The following is a 12,365-nucleotide window of genomic DNA, read 5'->3' on the forward strand; positions in this document are numbered from 1 at the left end:
TGAGCCTGCGCGTCCGGAGCCTGTGCTCCGCAATGGGAGAGGCCACAGCGGTGAGAGGCCCGCGTAAAAAAAAAAAAAAAAAAAAAAAATTCTCTAAAAGGAATCAATAGCAGAATTACTGAGGCAGAAGAATGAGTAAGTGACCTGGAAGATAAAATAGTAGGAATAACTACTGCTGAGTTATATGGAAGTGCATGTTTAGTTTTTTAAGAAACTAAAAACTAAAAACTACTTTTCCAGAGTGGCTGTGACACCTTACGTTCCCACCAGCGATGTAGGAGTGATCCAGTTTCTCTACATCCTTAGCAGCATTTGGCGTTGTCACTGTTTTTTATTTTAGGTCTTCTGATATGTATGTAGTGAGATCTCACTGTGGTTTTAAATTGCATTTCCCTAGTAGCTAGTGATATTGAACATCTTTTCATGTGCTTACTTGCCATCCACATATCCTGTTTCATGAACTATCTGTGTATGTCTTTTGCCCATTTTCTGTTGGATTGTTTATTTTTTACTGTTGAGTTCTGAGAGTTTAAAAATGTATTCTAGATAGTAGATCTTTATAAGATCTGTGGTTTGCAATAGTGTCTCCCAGTCTGTAGCTTGTCTTTTCATCCTCTTCAAATGGGCTTTCAAAGAGCAAATGTCCTTAATTTTATTTATTTATTTATTTATTTATTTATTATTTACTTTTGGCTGTGTTGGGTCTTTGTTGCTGCGCACTGGCTTTTTCTAGTTGCAGTGAGCAGGGTTACTCTTTGCTGTGGTGCGTGGGCCTCTCATTGCAGTGGCTACTCTTGTTGCGGAGCACGGGCTCTAGGCACGCAGGCTTCAGTAGTTGTGGCATGTGGGCTCAGTAGCTGTGGCTCGCGGGCTCCAGAGCGCAGACTTAGTAGTTGTGGTGCACAGGCTTAGGTGCTCTGTGGCATGTGGGATCTTCCCGGACCAGGGCTTGAACCCGTGTCCCCTGCATTGGCAGGTCGATTCTTAACCACTGTGCCACCTGGGAGCCCAAAAGTTCTTAATTTTGATGAGGCCTAATTTCTTAATTTTTTTTTGTTGTTGTTGTTCTGTAGATCGTGATTTTATTGTCTTCCGAACTTGTCATTATTTCTCTAGGATAAATTTCTAAAGTGACCTTGAGGAAGAACTTTAAGCATGATATAAAAGGTGTACATCATAAAGGGAAAGATTGGTATATTTAATTATATACAAAATTTAAAACTTCTATATAGTAATTTGTAAGAAATTAATAAAATGTAAAAGGCAAATACTAACTAGGAAACAATTTAAAACATATATGCTAAAAGGTTAATCTCTTTAATATCTAAAAAGCCCTTATAAATTAACAAGAAAAAACTATATTAGGTCTCATTTGTTGTATGACGTAGAAGACGTAATTAAAAGTAGACTAAGCCAACTTCTGCTTCTACCCATGAAGGATTATGTGGTATGGACTTGTCCTCCCAGTATAAACAACTAGAAAACTAGTCAGAATATATGAAGCAACTCTTCCCAGAAATTGAGACAACAGGCAGCCCAGGACTTTGATTCCAAGAGAAGGGAAACAAACGGGGACGAACCCTATGGTCACTCAGATTTTTGCCTAGAAGCAAATTCAGTTCTATGACGTGAGTAGGGGCAACTTGATTGTATGCTGCTTTGGAAAAAAAAGCTCTGAAAGACATCTTTAGGGATAAATGGGAAAGTCTTTTTTTTAAGTTTTTATTGAATTTATTACAATATTGCTTCTGTTTTTATGTTTTGGTTTTTTGGCCGTGAGGCATGTGGGATCTTAGCTCCCCGACCAGGGATCGAACCTGCACCCCCTGCATTGGAAGGTGATGTCTTAACCACTGGACCACCAAAGGAGTCCTGGGGAAGTCTTAATATGAACTGAAAATTGGATGGCATTAGTAAATTATTGTTAATTTTCTTAATTGTGATAATAGATCTTTGGTTATGTTGAAAATGTCCTTAATTTGAGGAGAGGCATGCTGAAGTATTTAGGGTGAAGTGATAGGATGTCTGCAACTTATTTAATAATTTATTTTAAAAAGATACAGCCACTGTACCTATATAGGCAAGTGAAATATGGCAGAATGTTACCAGTGATTAAATCTAGATGGTGGGGACAAAGGAGATCATCATATTCCTTCAATCTTTCAGTATGTTATAAATTTTGCCTAATAAACTGTGTGTGGGGAGGGGGAAGTTTCATTTTTAGTCCCCCATCCTGACTTCCTGGCTGGAATGCAGACATGATGGCTAGAGCCCAAACAGTCGTTTTTGTTTTTTTTTGTTGCTCATCACAATTGCCTTTTTATTTTATTTATTTATTTATTTATTTTTGGCCACAGCTCGAGGCTTGTGGGATGTTACTTCCCCGACCAGGGACTGACCTGGGCCCTCAGCAGTGAGAGTGCGCAGTCCTAACCACTGGACCGCCAGGAAAGTCCCACAATGGCCTTTTTAAAAATAACAGTTTTGTTGAGACATAATTAAGATAGTGTATAATTTACCTATTTAAAGCGTACAATTCAATTGCTTTTAGTATATTTACAGAGTTGTGCAACCATCACCAAATCAATTTTAGAATATTTTCTTCACTGCCCCCCCGCACCAAATCCCCCTCATATCCATTGGCAGTCAATCCCTATTTCCCCTCAACTCTCACCCTGGTCCTAGGCAACTGCAGTTCTACTTTCTATCTCTGTAGATTTGCCTATTCTGAACATTTCATATAAGTGAGATCATACAATATACGATATTTTGTGACCGGCTTCTTTAACTTAGCATGTGTTTTCAATGCTCATCCATGTTGTAGCATGTGTCAGTACTTCATTCCTTTTCATAGACTGAATAATATTCAATTGGATATTTGAGTTGTTTTTACTCTTTGGCTATTACGAATAATGCTACTATGTATCTTTGTGTACATGTTCTTATGTGGACATGTTTTCATTTCTCTTGGAGTGAAATTGCTGGCCCATATGATAACTATGTTAACATTCTGAGTCGCTGCCAAACTGTTTTCCACAGCAGCTGCACCATTTGACATTCCCACCAGCAGTGTTTGAGGGCTCCAATTTCTCCACATACTCACCAACACTTGTTATTGTCTGTCTTTTTGATCATAGCCATCCTAATGGGTGTGAACTGGAATCTCATTGTGGTTTTTTTTTTTTTTTTGCGGTACGCGGGCCTCTCACTGTTGGGGCCTCTCCCGTTGCGGAGCACAGGCTCCGGACGCACAGGCTCAGCGGCCATGGCTCACGGGCCCAGCCACTCCGCAGCATGTGGGATCTTCCCGGACCGGGGCACGAACCCAGGTCCCCTGCATTGGCAGGCGGACTCTCAACCACTGTGCCACCAGGGAAGCCCCTCATTGTGGTTTTGATTTGCATTTCCATGAAGGCTAATGATGTTGAGCATCCTTTCTCGTACTTATTAGCTATTCGTATATCTTCTTTGGAGAAATGTCTGTTCAGATAATTTGCCCATTTTTAGTTGTCTTTTTGTTACTGAGTTATGAGTTCTTTATATATTCTGGCTATAAGTCCCTAGTCAGATATATGGTTTGCAAATATTTTCTCCCATTATGTGAGTTGTCTTTTCACTTTCTTGATGGTGTCCTTTGAAGCACAAAAATTTCTACTGTTGATAAAGACCAATTTATCTATTCTTTTCTTTTGTTGCTTGTGGCCTTGGTGTGATATCTAAGAAACCACTGCCTAATCCAAGTTCATGCAAAGAGTCATTTTGAACTATGAGGTGGGAAGCTAAAAATGGTGAAGTAACTAGAGAGTAGAACCCTGGGTCTCTGATGCCTAGGAAGCTGCATGCTAGCCTTGGACTGCCAAACTCTGCGTTTGTTTTACATGAGGGTGAGCTAAAGTATCTTATTTAAAAAATCAAGAACCTCTGTTTCCTAAAATACACTATAGAACGAAACATAGGAGTACAAGAAGATATTTGCAAACACAAATAACTGACATTGGTTTAGTGTCCATAGGGTATGACAAACTTTTATTTTTTGGCTGCACCATGTGGCTTGTGGGATCTTAGGTCCCCTACTGGGGAACAAACACGGACCCCTCACACACACCCACCTCCGCAGTGAAAGCATGGAGTCCCAACCACTGGGTGGCCAGGGGATTCCTGGTATGACAATTTTATGAATCAATAACAAAAAGACAAACAACCTAGGAAAAAGTGGGCAATAGAAATGAGCAAAGATTTCACAGAAGAGGAAATATGTGTGGCCAATCAACATATGAAAAAATGCTCGGGAATTCCCTGCCGGTCCAGTGGTTAAGGCTCTGTGCTTCTTCTGGTCGGGGAACTAAGATCCCACAAGCTGTGCGGAGTGGCCAAAAAAAAAGAAAAGAAAAAAGAAAAAATGCTCAACCTTATTAGCAATCATACAAAAGTAAATTTCACACCCACGAAAATAAAAAAAAATGTAAAAGTCTATAATATGAAGTGTTAGCTATGATATGGAGCAATGGGAAATCATACCCTGCTTTGTGGGAATGCAAATTTGTATAATCATCTTGGAAAACCATGCTTTGAGGATCCCTATGACGCTAAGGATTAATTGTAGTGGGAGTAACTGAATAAACAAGCTGGAAAGACAGTAGCTTGTGGTTAGAAAATGTAGTGTTTGAATTCATGATTCAGGAGGCAGAGAAGTTTAGGCGATGACAAAATGCAGGGTGTGACCTTGCAAGTTGTTGGCTAAAGTGGAGGTGTGTTCACCGAAGATGATGACGCATGTTAGTCTGGGTCCAATCAGGACAGAGAAACCACAGGGGAATTTTAAGAGGAAAAGTTTAACATCAAGAGTTATTAACGATAATAGGGGATTGGATAATAAGAGATTGGCTAGTGGGAAGTAAAGGGAACTCTAGGAATACCAGATATACAATAGCAGACAATATAAAAACAATATATAATAGTCACTACCCATAGAGCGGTGATAACCTCTCTTTCCGTGTACAGCTGATATCCAGGCCTTGTTAGAGGAGTCGCCTGTGGTGCTGAGTCAGTGGAACTTGCTGGACATCCACCCTCTGGAACTTGCTGAAAATGTGCCTCTCTAGGATGTTTCCCGTTCACAGGGGAGGTGTCTCACTAGAGACACTTTGCTACAGAACCACCCAAGGGTGGTGCCAGGGGAAGCTGCTCCCCACTGTGCATTGAGGAAGCCAGTGCACAGACGGCAAGCACTAGCAAAGGGGGTGGTCTCGGCAGGAGCCCGTGGGGGGAGCACACAGGACACAGCAATTAAAACCCCTTCTTCCTGCCAGGTCTTTCCACCACCATCTACTGATAAAACTTCATATCGCACCAGCTGGCAAGGGAAAATATATTGAAAGGCCCCAGATCCATTTTCACAGCATAGAGAGGGGCTGAGAGGTACTATATCAATTACAGGTACAGGAGGTCAAGAAACTGAGTGGTCCTGGTTGTATTGTTGTTCTTGTGAATATTGAAATGACCCAGATGTTGGCAGAAATTTTGGTGGAGTGTAAGGTTATAAACCAACTTGTTCCTCCAAGTGTGACCTTGGTCCACCTGCCTCAGAATCAAGGGGATACTTTAATAATATAGATTCCTTTCTCTCATTGTGTAGCTTCTGAACTAGAGTATTAGAGAACTGAGCCCCCAAATCTTTTTAACAAGTGCCCCAGGAGATTTAAAATTTTTAAAAATCAATTATGAATATTCCAAATACAGAAAAGTAAAGAAAGTAATATAATAGGTTCCAGTGTACCCCAAAATCACTTTTAACAAATGTTAACATTTGCCTTATTTCCTGTAGGTCTTTTTTTTTTTTTTTTTTTTTTCTTTACGCGGGCCTCTCACTGTTGTGACCTCTCCCGTCGCGGAGCACAGGCTCCAGACGCGCAGGCTCAGCGGCCATAGCTCATGGGCACAGCCGCTCCGCGGCATGTGGGATCTTCCCGGACTGGGGCACGAACCCGAGTCCCCCTGCATCGGCAGGCGGACTCTCAACCACTGCGCCACCAGGGAAGCCCGGTCTTTTAATTTATTTTTATTTTTTAAAAAATAAATTTATTTATTTTATTTTATTTATTTTTGGCTGCTTTGGGTCTTCGTTGCCACACACGGGCTTTCTCTAGTTGCGGCGAGCGGGGGCTACTTTTCGTTGTGGTGCGCGGGCTTCTCATTGCGGTGGTTTCTCTTGTTGCAGAGCAAGTGCTCTAGGCCCACGGGCTTCAGTAGCTGTGGCATGTGGCCTCATTAGTTGTGGCTTGCAGGCTCTAGAACGCAGGCTCAGTAGTTGTGGCGCACGGGCTTAGCCGCTCCGCGGCATGTGGGATCTTCTCGTACCAGGGCTTGAACCCGTGTCCCCTGCATTGGCAGGCGGGTTCCCAACCACTGTGCCACCAGGGAAGTCCCCGGTCTTTTTATTTTTAATATAATATTAGCGATTTTGGCTCAGGTTCCACTGTCATGCCTTTCTCCTCCCTCCCTCGCAAGAGGTGATTATTTTTGTACGTTGTCGTTTGTAAATCATGGTTTTAGGTGGTGGAGAGGCTTAGAGAGTTTTTGAGCAGGAATATTACACTATTAAACAGGCGCTTTGGAAAATCAACCAAAGTGTGCTCTGCCAGAGAGTTCATTAGGATGAGAGGATGGAGGTGGGAAAGCCAATGAGGAGGCAGGTTCAGTGGCCCAGGGTGTGTGGTACTAAGGATCTGAAGTAGAACCACAGACCTTTGCTCTTCTTAAAAAATATGCTCATAATTTATGTTCCACTTTATTTTGGGTGATAGCTATGTATAATTTTAACCTGAAAAAATCTGCAAAAAATACAGTTTGAAAAACAGAGCACATACTGGTCACTTTTTTTTTTTTTTTAATTTTGGCTGCGTTGAGTCTTCGTTGCTGCACGTGGGCTTTCTCTAGTTGCGGCGAGAGGGGGCTACTCTTCGTTGCGGTGGGAGGGGTTCTCATTGCGGTGGCTTCTCTTGTTGCGGAGCACGGGCTCTAGGCGCATGGGCTTCAGTAGTTGTGGTGTGTGGGCTCAGTAGTTGTGGCTCACGGGCTGGGTTGCTTCGCGGCATGTGGGATCTTCCCGGACCAGGGATCGAACCCGTGTCCCCTGCATTGGCAGGCGGATTCTTAACCACTGCGCCACCAGGGAAATTCCCATACTGGTCACCTTTTAACCAATCTGGGCAATGTTACTGGAATACAATACCAAGATTATAGAAATTCAAAATTACAGTCCAGTTCATAAAACTTGGACTTAAAACATCTTTTCAGAAAGTTCAATGTCTGCACTTTAAGGTTACTGTGAAATCGATTTCATATTTGCTATTATGTTGTGTGCTGAGGTAAAACGTTTGATAGATTTCTGTATAGCAGGATGAGAGCAGGTAATGCTGCTCATCAAAATGGATAGACTCTAATATTCATACAATGGAAGAGAAAACTTAGGCTTCTTATTGAATTAAATGCGCCACGGATGCAATTTCATGCAAGTCCAGGATACATTTATTCCACCTTTACTTCTGCCATTCTCTTCTTCCAATCTTGACAAGGTAACTTTTGCATAGTATTTTATTTTATTTTGTTTTGTTTTATTTTACTTTATTTTTTCACATTCTTGTGTAAAGCCTGTGCTTTGTGCCACTGTGATCTCCAGTCTTTCAACCCCCCACTCTGTTCCCCCAGTTCATCAACTCCTTTCCATTTCCCTGTGTTCCATGGTTAGTCATTTCACACGTGTGCTTGCTACTGTCCTGGAATGCCTTGCTTTCTTGACATTTGACTATACCAACCCTAACTTCCAATCTTTATACTAGTAGAACTGTTTCTTCTGCCTTGAGGAGGTGGAGTTGCCTTTCTGATTATTATTTACAGTAATTTACTATAGCCAGTGTCTAAAATGAGGCAGATTTTCACCCTGATGACCCCAGTGGGCTCAAGGCTATTTTGGACTGGACTGGGCTCCTGATATTACTCAGGTTTTGTTCTTCACCAAAAAATGTAAGTGATACCTCAATAATACTGCCAGATTTGTTTGTCTATAGAGTACAATTTTGATGAGCAGTCATGAAAACTGGCCAAATGACATATCAAAATATGTTTAAGCAGGTCAGATTTAAGAATTTTATTGATCACCACATGGATTTTGGTTTTATTTCCATTACATAGATTTGGTCATCGGTCAAAAGCCAATTATAACTTCTGATTGACTATACCTATTTTGTTCATAAATATAAGTATATCAAACCAAATATTTGGAGGTCAAATCTTTCTTGTAGAACTATTGATAGACACAACAACATGAATGAATCTCAAAGTGATGATGTTAAGTGCATGAAGCCAGACAAAAGAAAGTTCCATACTGTATGCATCCGTTTATATAAGGTTCTAGAAAATGCAAACTAATCTATAGGGATTGAAAGGGGATTGTTCATTGTCCGGGATTTTGGGGGAAGGGAGGGAAGATGGGGTTGAAAGGGCACAAGAACACTTTTTGGGGATGATGGAAAGATTTATCTGAATTGTGTGTGTGTGTGTGTGTGTGATTGTATCACGGGATGTATACATATGTGAAAATTCATTAAATCATACAACTTAAATATGTGCAATTCATTATGTCAATTATATCTCAGTAAAAGTATAAAAATCATTAGCAAGGAAAACATGTTGTTTGTTTTAAGCCATTAAAACATCTAGTGTGTACCAGGCACTCTGCTGGGGACAGTGTTCATTAAGGCAGACAAGACCCTTCCTCTAGGGGAGGGTACATTCTGGTGGAGGAGAAAGATTGAAAAGTGATAATAGTAAAGTCTGGTAAGTGTTACTACGGGGTAAGAAGGGGAAGCCTTGAAAACAGGCAGCAGGATTATCTAAGCTGGCTATTTGGTAGTAGATGCCTAAAACTGTGTTGAAAAGATTCTGAAGCTTAGCAAGATCCCATGCACTAGGAGAGGGTGGTGATGCTGAGTACCATGCATTTGCCCAGATGAGGCTATACTGTTGGCCTTATCATACATTTCCCAATAATATGACTATTTTAACTGGTTATGAAGATGTTTAAGAATAGTTCAGATCTTTTGTTATAGACCAGTTTTTTCCCAGAGCAGTATTGTTAAGGCAGTGTTTCTTGTTGGGGAAACATCAACTTTCCAGACTGTAGTGTAGACAGAGGACAAGTGTTCTTTTGTTCTCAAAAGCTCTGTTTTCAAGTGTTTTTTTACCCGTTGATGTGACTGTGTCTGAGCCTTTGCTAAGGGTACTGCAGCTGGATTGTGTAGTGGAACCAGGTCCAGAAAAAGAATCACTCAAGAATGCAAGTAAACAGGATGTCAGATGTTATCCTTAGTCTATTTCCCTCAACATAGCTTTTTGGCTGCAAAGTAAAATGCCATTCTTCTAGCTTGTGCTTATACACAGTGATGGCTGACAGCAGGCACAATCTTCCTCTGCTTGGCATGTTGTCACCGTGCAACTCAACATGTTTTGCAAGGCATGATTGTGACATATCATCTCGGTGAGACAGTATGAGGACATGTGGCCATTTCTTGGAAGAATTTTCCAGCCTACCTTCTTTGAGCCCTGTTGTGCCAGCACAGCTCCCCACGAGGCTCAGATATGTCTGACCTAAGAGCCAGTTGGCATCTTCCTCTTGATTTTCCTCTTGAACCAGATTTTCACTGGGGCTAGACTATATATTGACAGCTTCTTCCCAGACTGGCCCATGAGTATCTCATTTCTAAGGTCCCCTGAAGTGCTGGCTCACCTCTGTTTTCCCAGAGCACTCGCTTCCTTCTCTCTCCTCCCTCCGCAGCAGCCTCCTCACTTCCTTCCTTTACAGCTTCTTGCACCCGTTGGTGTTTGTGTGTGTGTGTGTGTGTGTGTGTGTGTGTGTGTGTGTATTTCTTCTTCTTCTTTTTTAATCCCAATGAATTTGTTTTGCAGATTTTGAAAAAGAAACCCAGTGTTATCCAGGACTCTTTTTCCCCCCATTCATTCTATTTCCACATCTTTGAGTGTGAGCTCTGTGGTTTTCAAATCCCATAATTGGAGTGGCTTCCACCGTTGTCTAAGAAAAGTTCTTTTAGAGCTTTGTGCTGCAAGCACGAGAAGAGAACTCATAAAAAGGAAGACAACAGCAGATGCAATCGCGGATGTGGCTTAGTCCTTGCAGCTGCCCCAGAGAGCTGTTCGGAGCGTACAGTCCTCAGTAATGAATCCAGAAGAACGCATCGTGACATGGCTTATATCTTTGGGAGTATTAGATTCCCCCAAAAAGACCATCTGTGATCCGGAGGAGTTCTTAAAGTCCTCGCTGAAAAATGGGGTAGTGCTATGCAAACTGATCAACAGACTTAGGCCTGGCTCTATAGAAAAGGTAAGGGAAATTTGTAGTATCTTTGGGGTTGCTTACCACAAGAGAGCAGCAATAATGTCACTCTGGAGATTTTTGATTGCCTGGGTCACGGGACGCTCCTACTTTAAGCTCTTTCTAAGACTTCGACTTTCTTTCTGTTTTTGTAGTTGGAAAAAGTCGGAAAATGAAATGTAATGCTTTAGTAATTGGCCACTGAAGATTAGTACAGTAAAAACCTGTTACACCACTGGTGTGAGGGACGAGGACATGTTTTGAACTTGGGGTACATGTGAGTCTGAGGAAAAATGCGATGATTTATAAGAGATACAGATGGTGTTTATTGATGGTATGACTAAATTCCGTGTAGATTTTCTTCACAAAGAAATAAAATATCCATTAAAAGAAAGAAAGGCTATTTAGCAACCAGGAGAAATAATCCAAAATGTTACAACACATTCTGTTAAAACAATAGAAACCAAATATATGTTTCAAATGCAACGTGTGTTCAAAGTGAAACTAACCTTACTCTCTTTTAAAAATCCAAAATTGTGAATGTTGGAAACCCATGGTCACGAGGATGTGATTTAAAAAGTGGGCACTGGGACTTCCCTGGTGGTCCAGCGGTTAAGACTTCACGCTCCCAACGCAGGGGGCCTGGGTTCAATCCCTGGTCAGGGAACTAGATCCCACATGCTGTAACTAAAGATTCCTCATGCCACAGCTAAGACCTGACGCAGCCAAAAAAAAAAAAAAAAAGTGGGCACTTAAAGTAAGTTTAAAGGTGGAGCCCTACTATTATTTTCTTAAGGTCAGCAGGGAATGTGATGCTGAGTACAGTTCTTTTGCTTATAATTTCTCAAACATGAAAAACAGTGATAAAATGGTGGGAAAATGTTGAGAAATGTGATCAAATGTAGAGAACAGTGAAGGGGAAAATATACTTTCTAATAAATTATCATGAGGAGGACGGAGGGTGGTAATAGGTTGAAAGCAGGAACCAGGATCAAAGAACTTTCAGGGTCTCTCTAATTTGCTATTACTACGCTTTGGCAGAAAGCATGAGAAAAAGTTTGTAAGTAGAGACGGCTCGGGACTAAGGGTTTGGTGACATTTGAAACAAGACCGACCGTTTAGATTTTTGCATCACTTCCTTCAGTGGTTAATTTCTCTTCCTGGATTGACAGCAACGTTGGCCCCGCCTTAAAAAGCCTACCTTATCTACTTATCAGTGAACGATGCAATGATGTGACCCACATGTGATGACAGTCTCCAAGTGACATTTGACTCTGTTTCCCTAGTACTGTCTGGAGCCCCAGACTGAAGCTGACTGCACCAACAACATCAATGACTTCCTGAAAGGATGTGCAGCCCTTCAAGTGGAGGTAAGCTCACCCAGGTTGCCTTCCTCGTGGTCATCGTTTTTCACTCTGCTAATGAAGATGGTGTTGTAGTAAAAGTACTTGGTTTATTTTCACTGTGAAACAGAGGAAGCGTTTTATGGAAATCATGGTTAAGATCGGTGGTCCCCAGTCGTGGCTTGCTTTTCCAGAAACCAATTCCAAAACAAAACAAAATAAAAATTCAAAATATGTACCTTCTGGACTTCCCTGGTGGTCCAGTTGTTGAGACTCTGCGCTTCTCCTGCAGGGAGAAAGCGTTCGATCCTTGGTCAGGGAACTAATATCCTGCATGCCACCAAAAAAAAAAAAGAAAAGAAAAAGAAAAAAAGAGCAAAATATGGTACCTTTTATCCTACTGTATAGCACAGAGGACTATATTCCATATCCTGTGATAAACCATAATGGAAAAGAATATAAAAAAGAATGCATAGGGCTTCCCTGGTGGCGCAGTGGTTGAGAGTCCGCCTGCCGATGCAGGGGACACGGGTTCGTGCCCCGGCCTGGGAAGATCCCACATGCCGTGGAGCGGCTAGGCCCATGAGCCATGGCCGCTGAGCCTGCGCATCTGGAGCCTGTGCTCCGCAACGGGA

The 12,365-nt window shown here is 41.7% G+C and overlaps 1 protein-coding gene across 1 annotated transcript in view; it reads left to right on the forward strand.

Annotated features, from left to right (window-relative positions):
• The first annotated feature begins 10,231 nt into the window (after positions 1 to 10,231).
• The window catches only part of ARHGEF6 (Rac/Cdc42 guanine nucleotide exchange factor 6), a 120,459-nt gene continuing 118,325 nt past the window's right edge, over positions 10,232 to 12,365 (forward strand). The window contains exons 1-2 of the mRNA XM_007452082.1: positions 10,232 to 10,396; positions 11,674 to 11,757. Of these exons, the coding sequence (XP_007452144.1) occupies positions 10,232 to 10,396; positions 11,674 to 11,757 (249 nt within the window). The remainder of the gene's footprint in view (positions 10,397 to 11,673; positions 11,758 to 12,365) is intronic.

This window comes from Lipotes vexillifer, unplaced genomic scaffold (genome assembly GCF_000442215.2).
Source record: "Lipotes vexillifer unplaced genomic scaffold, Lipotes_vexillifer_v1.1 scaffold1114, whole genome shotgun sequence".
Taxonomy (NCBI): Eukaryota; Metazoa; Chordata; class Mammalia; order Artiodactyla; family Lipotidae; genus Lipotes; species Lipotes vexillifer.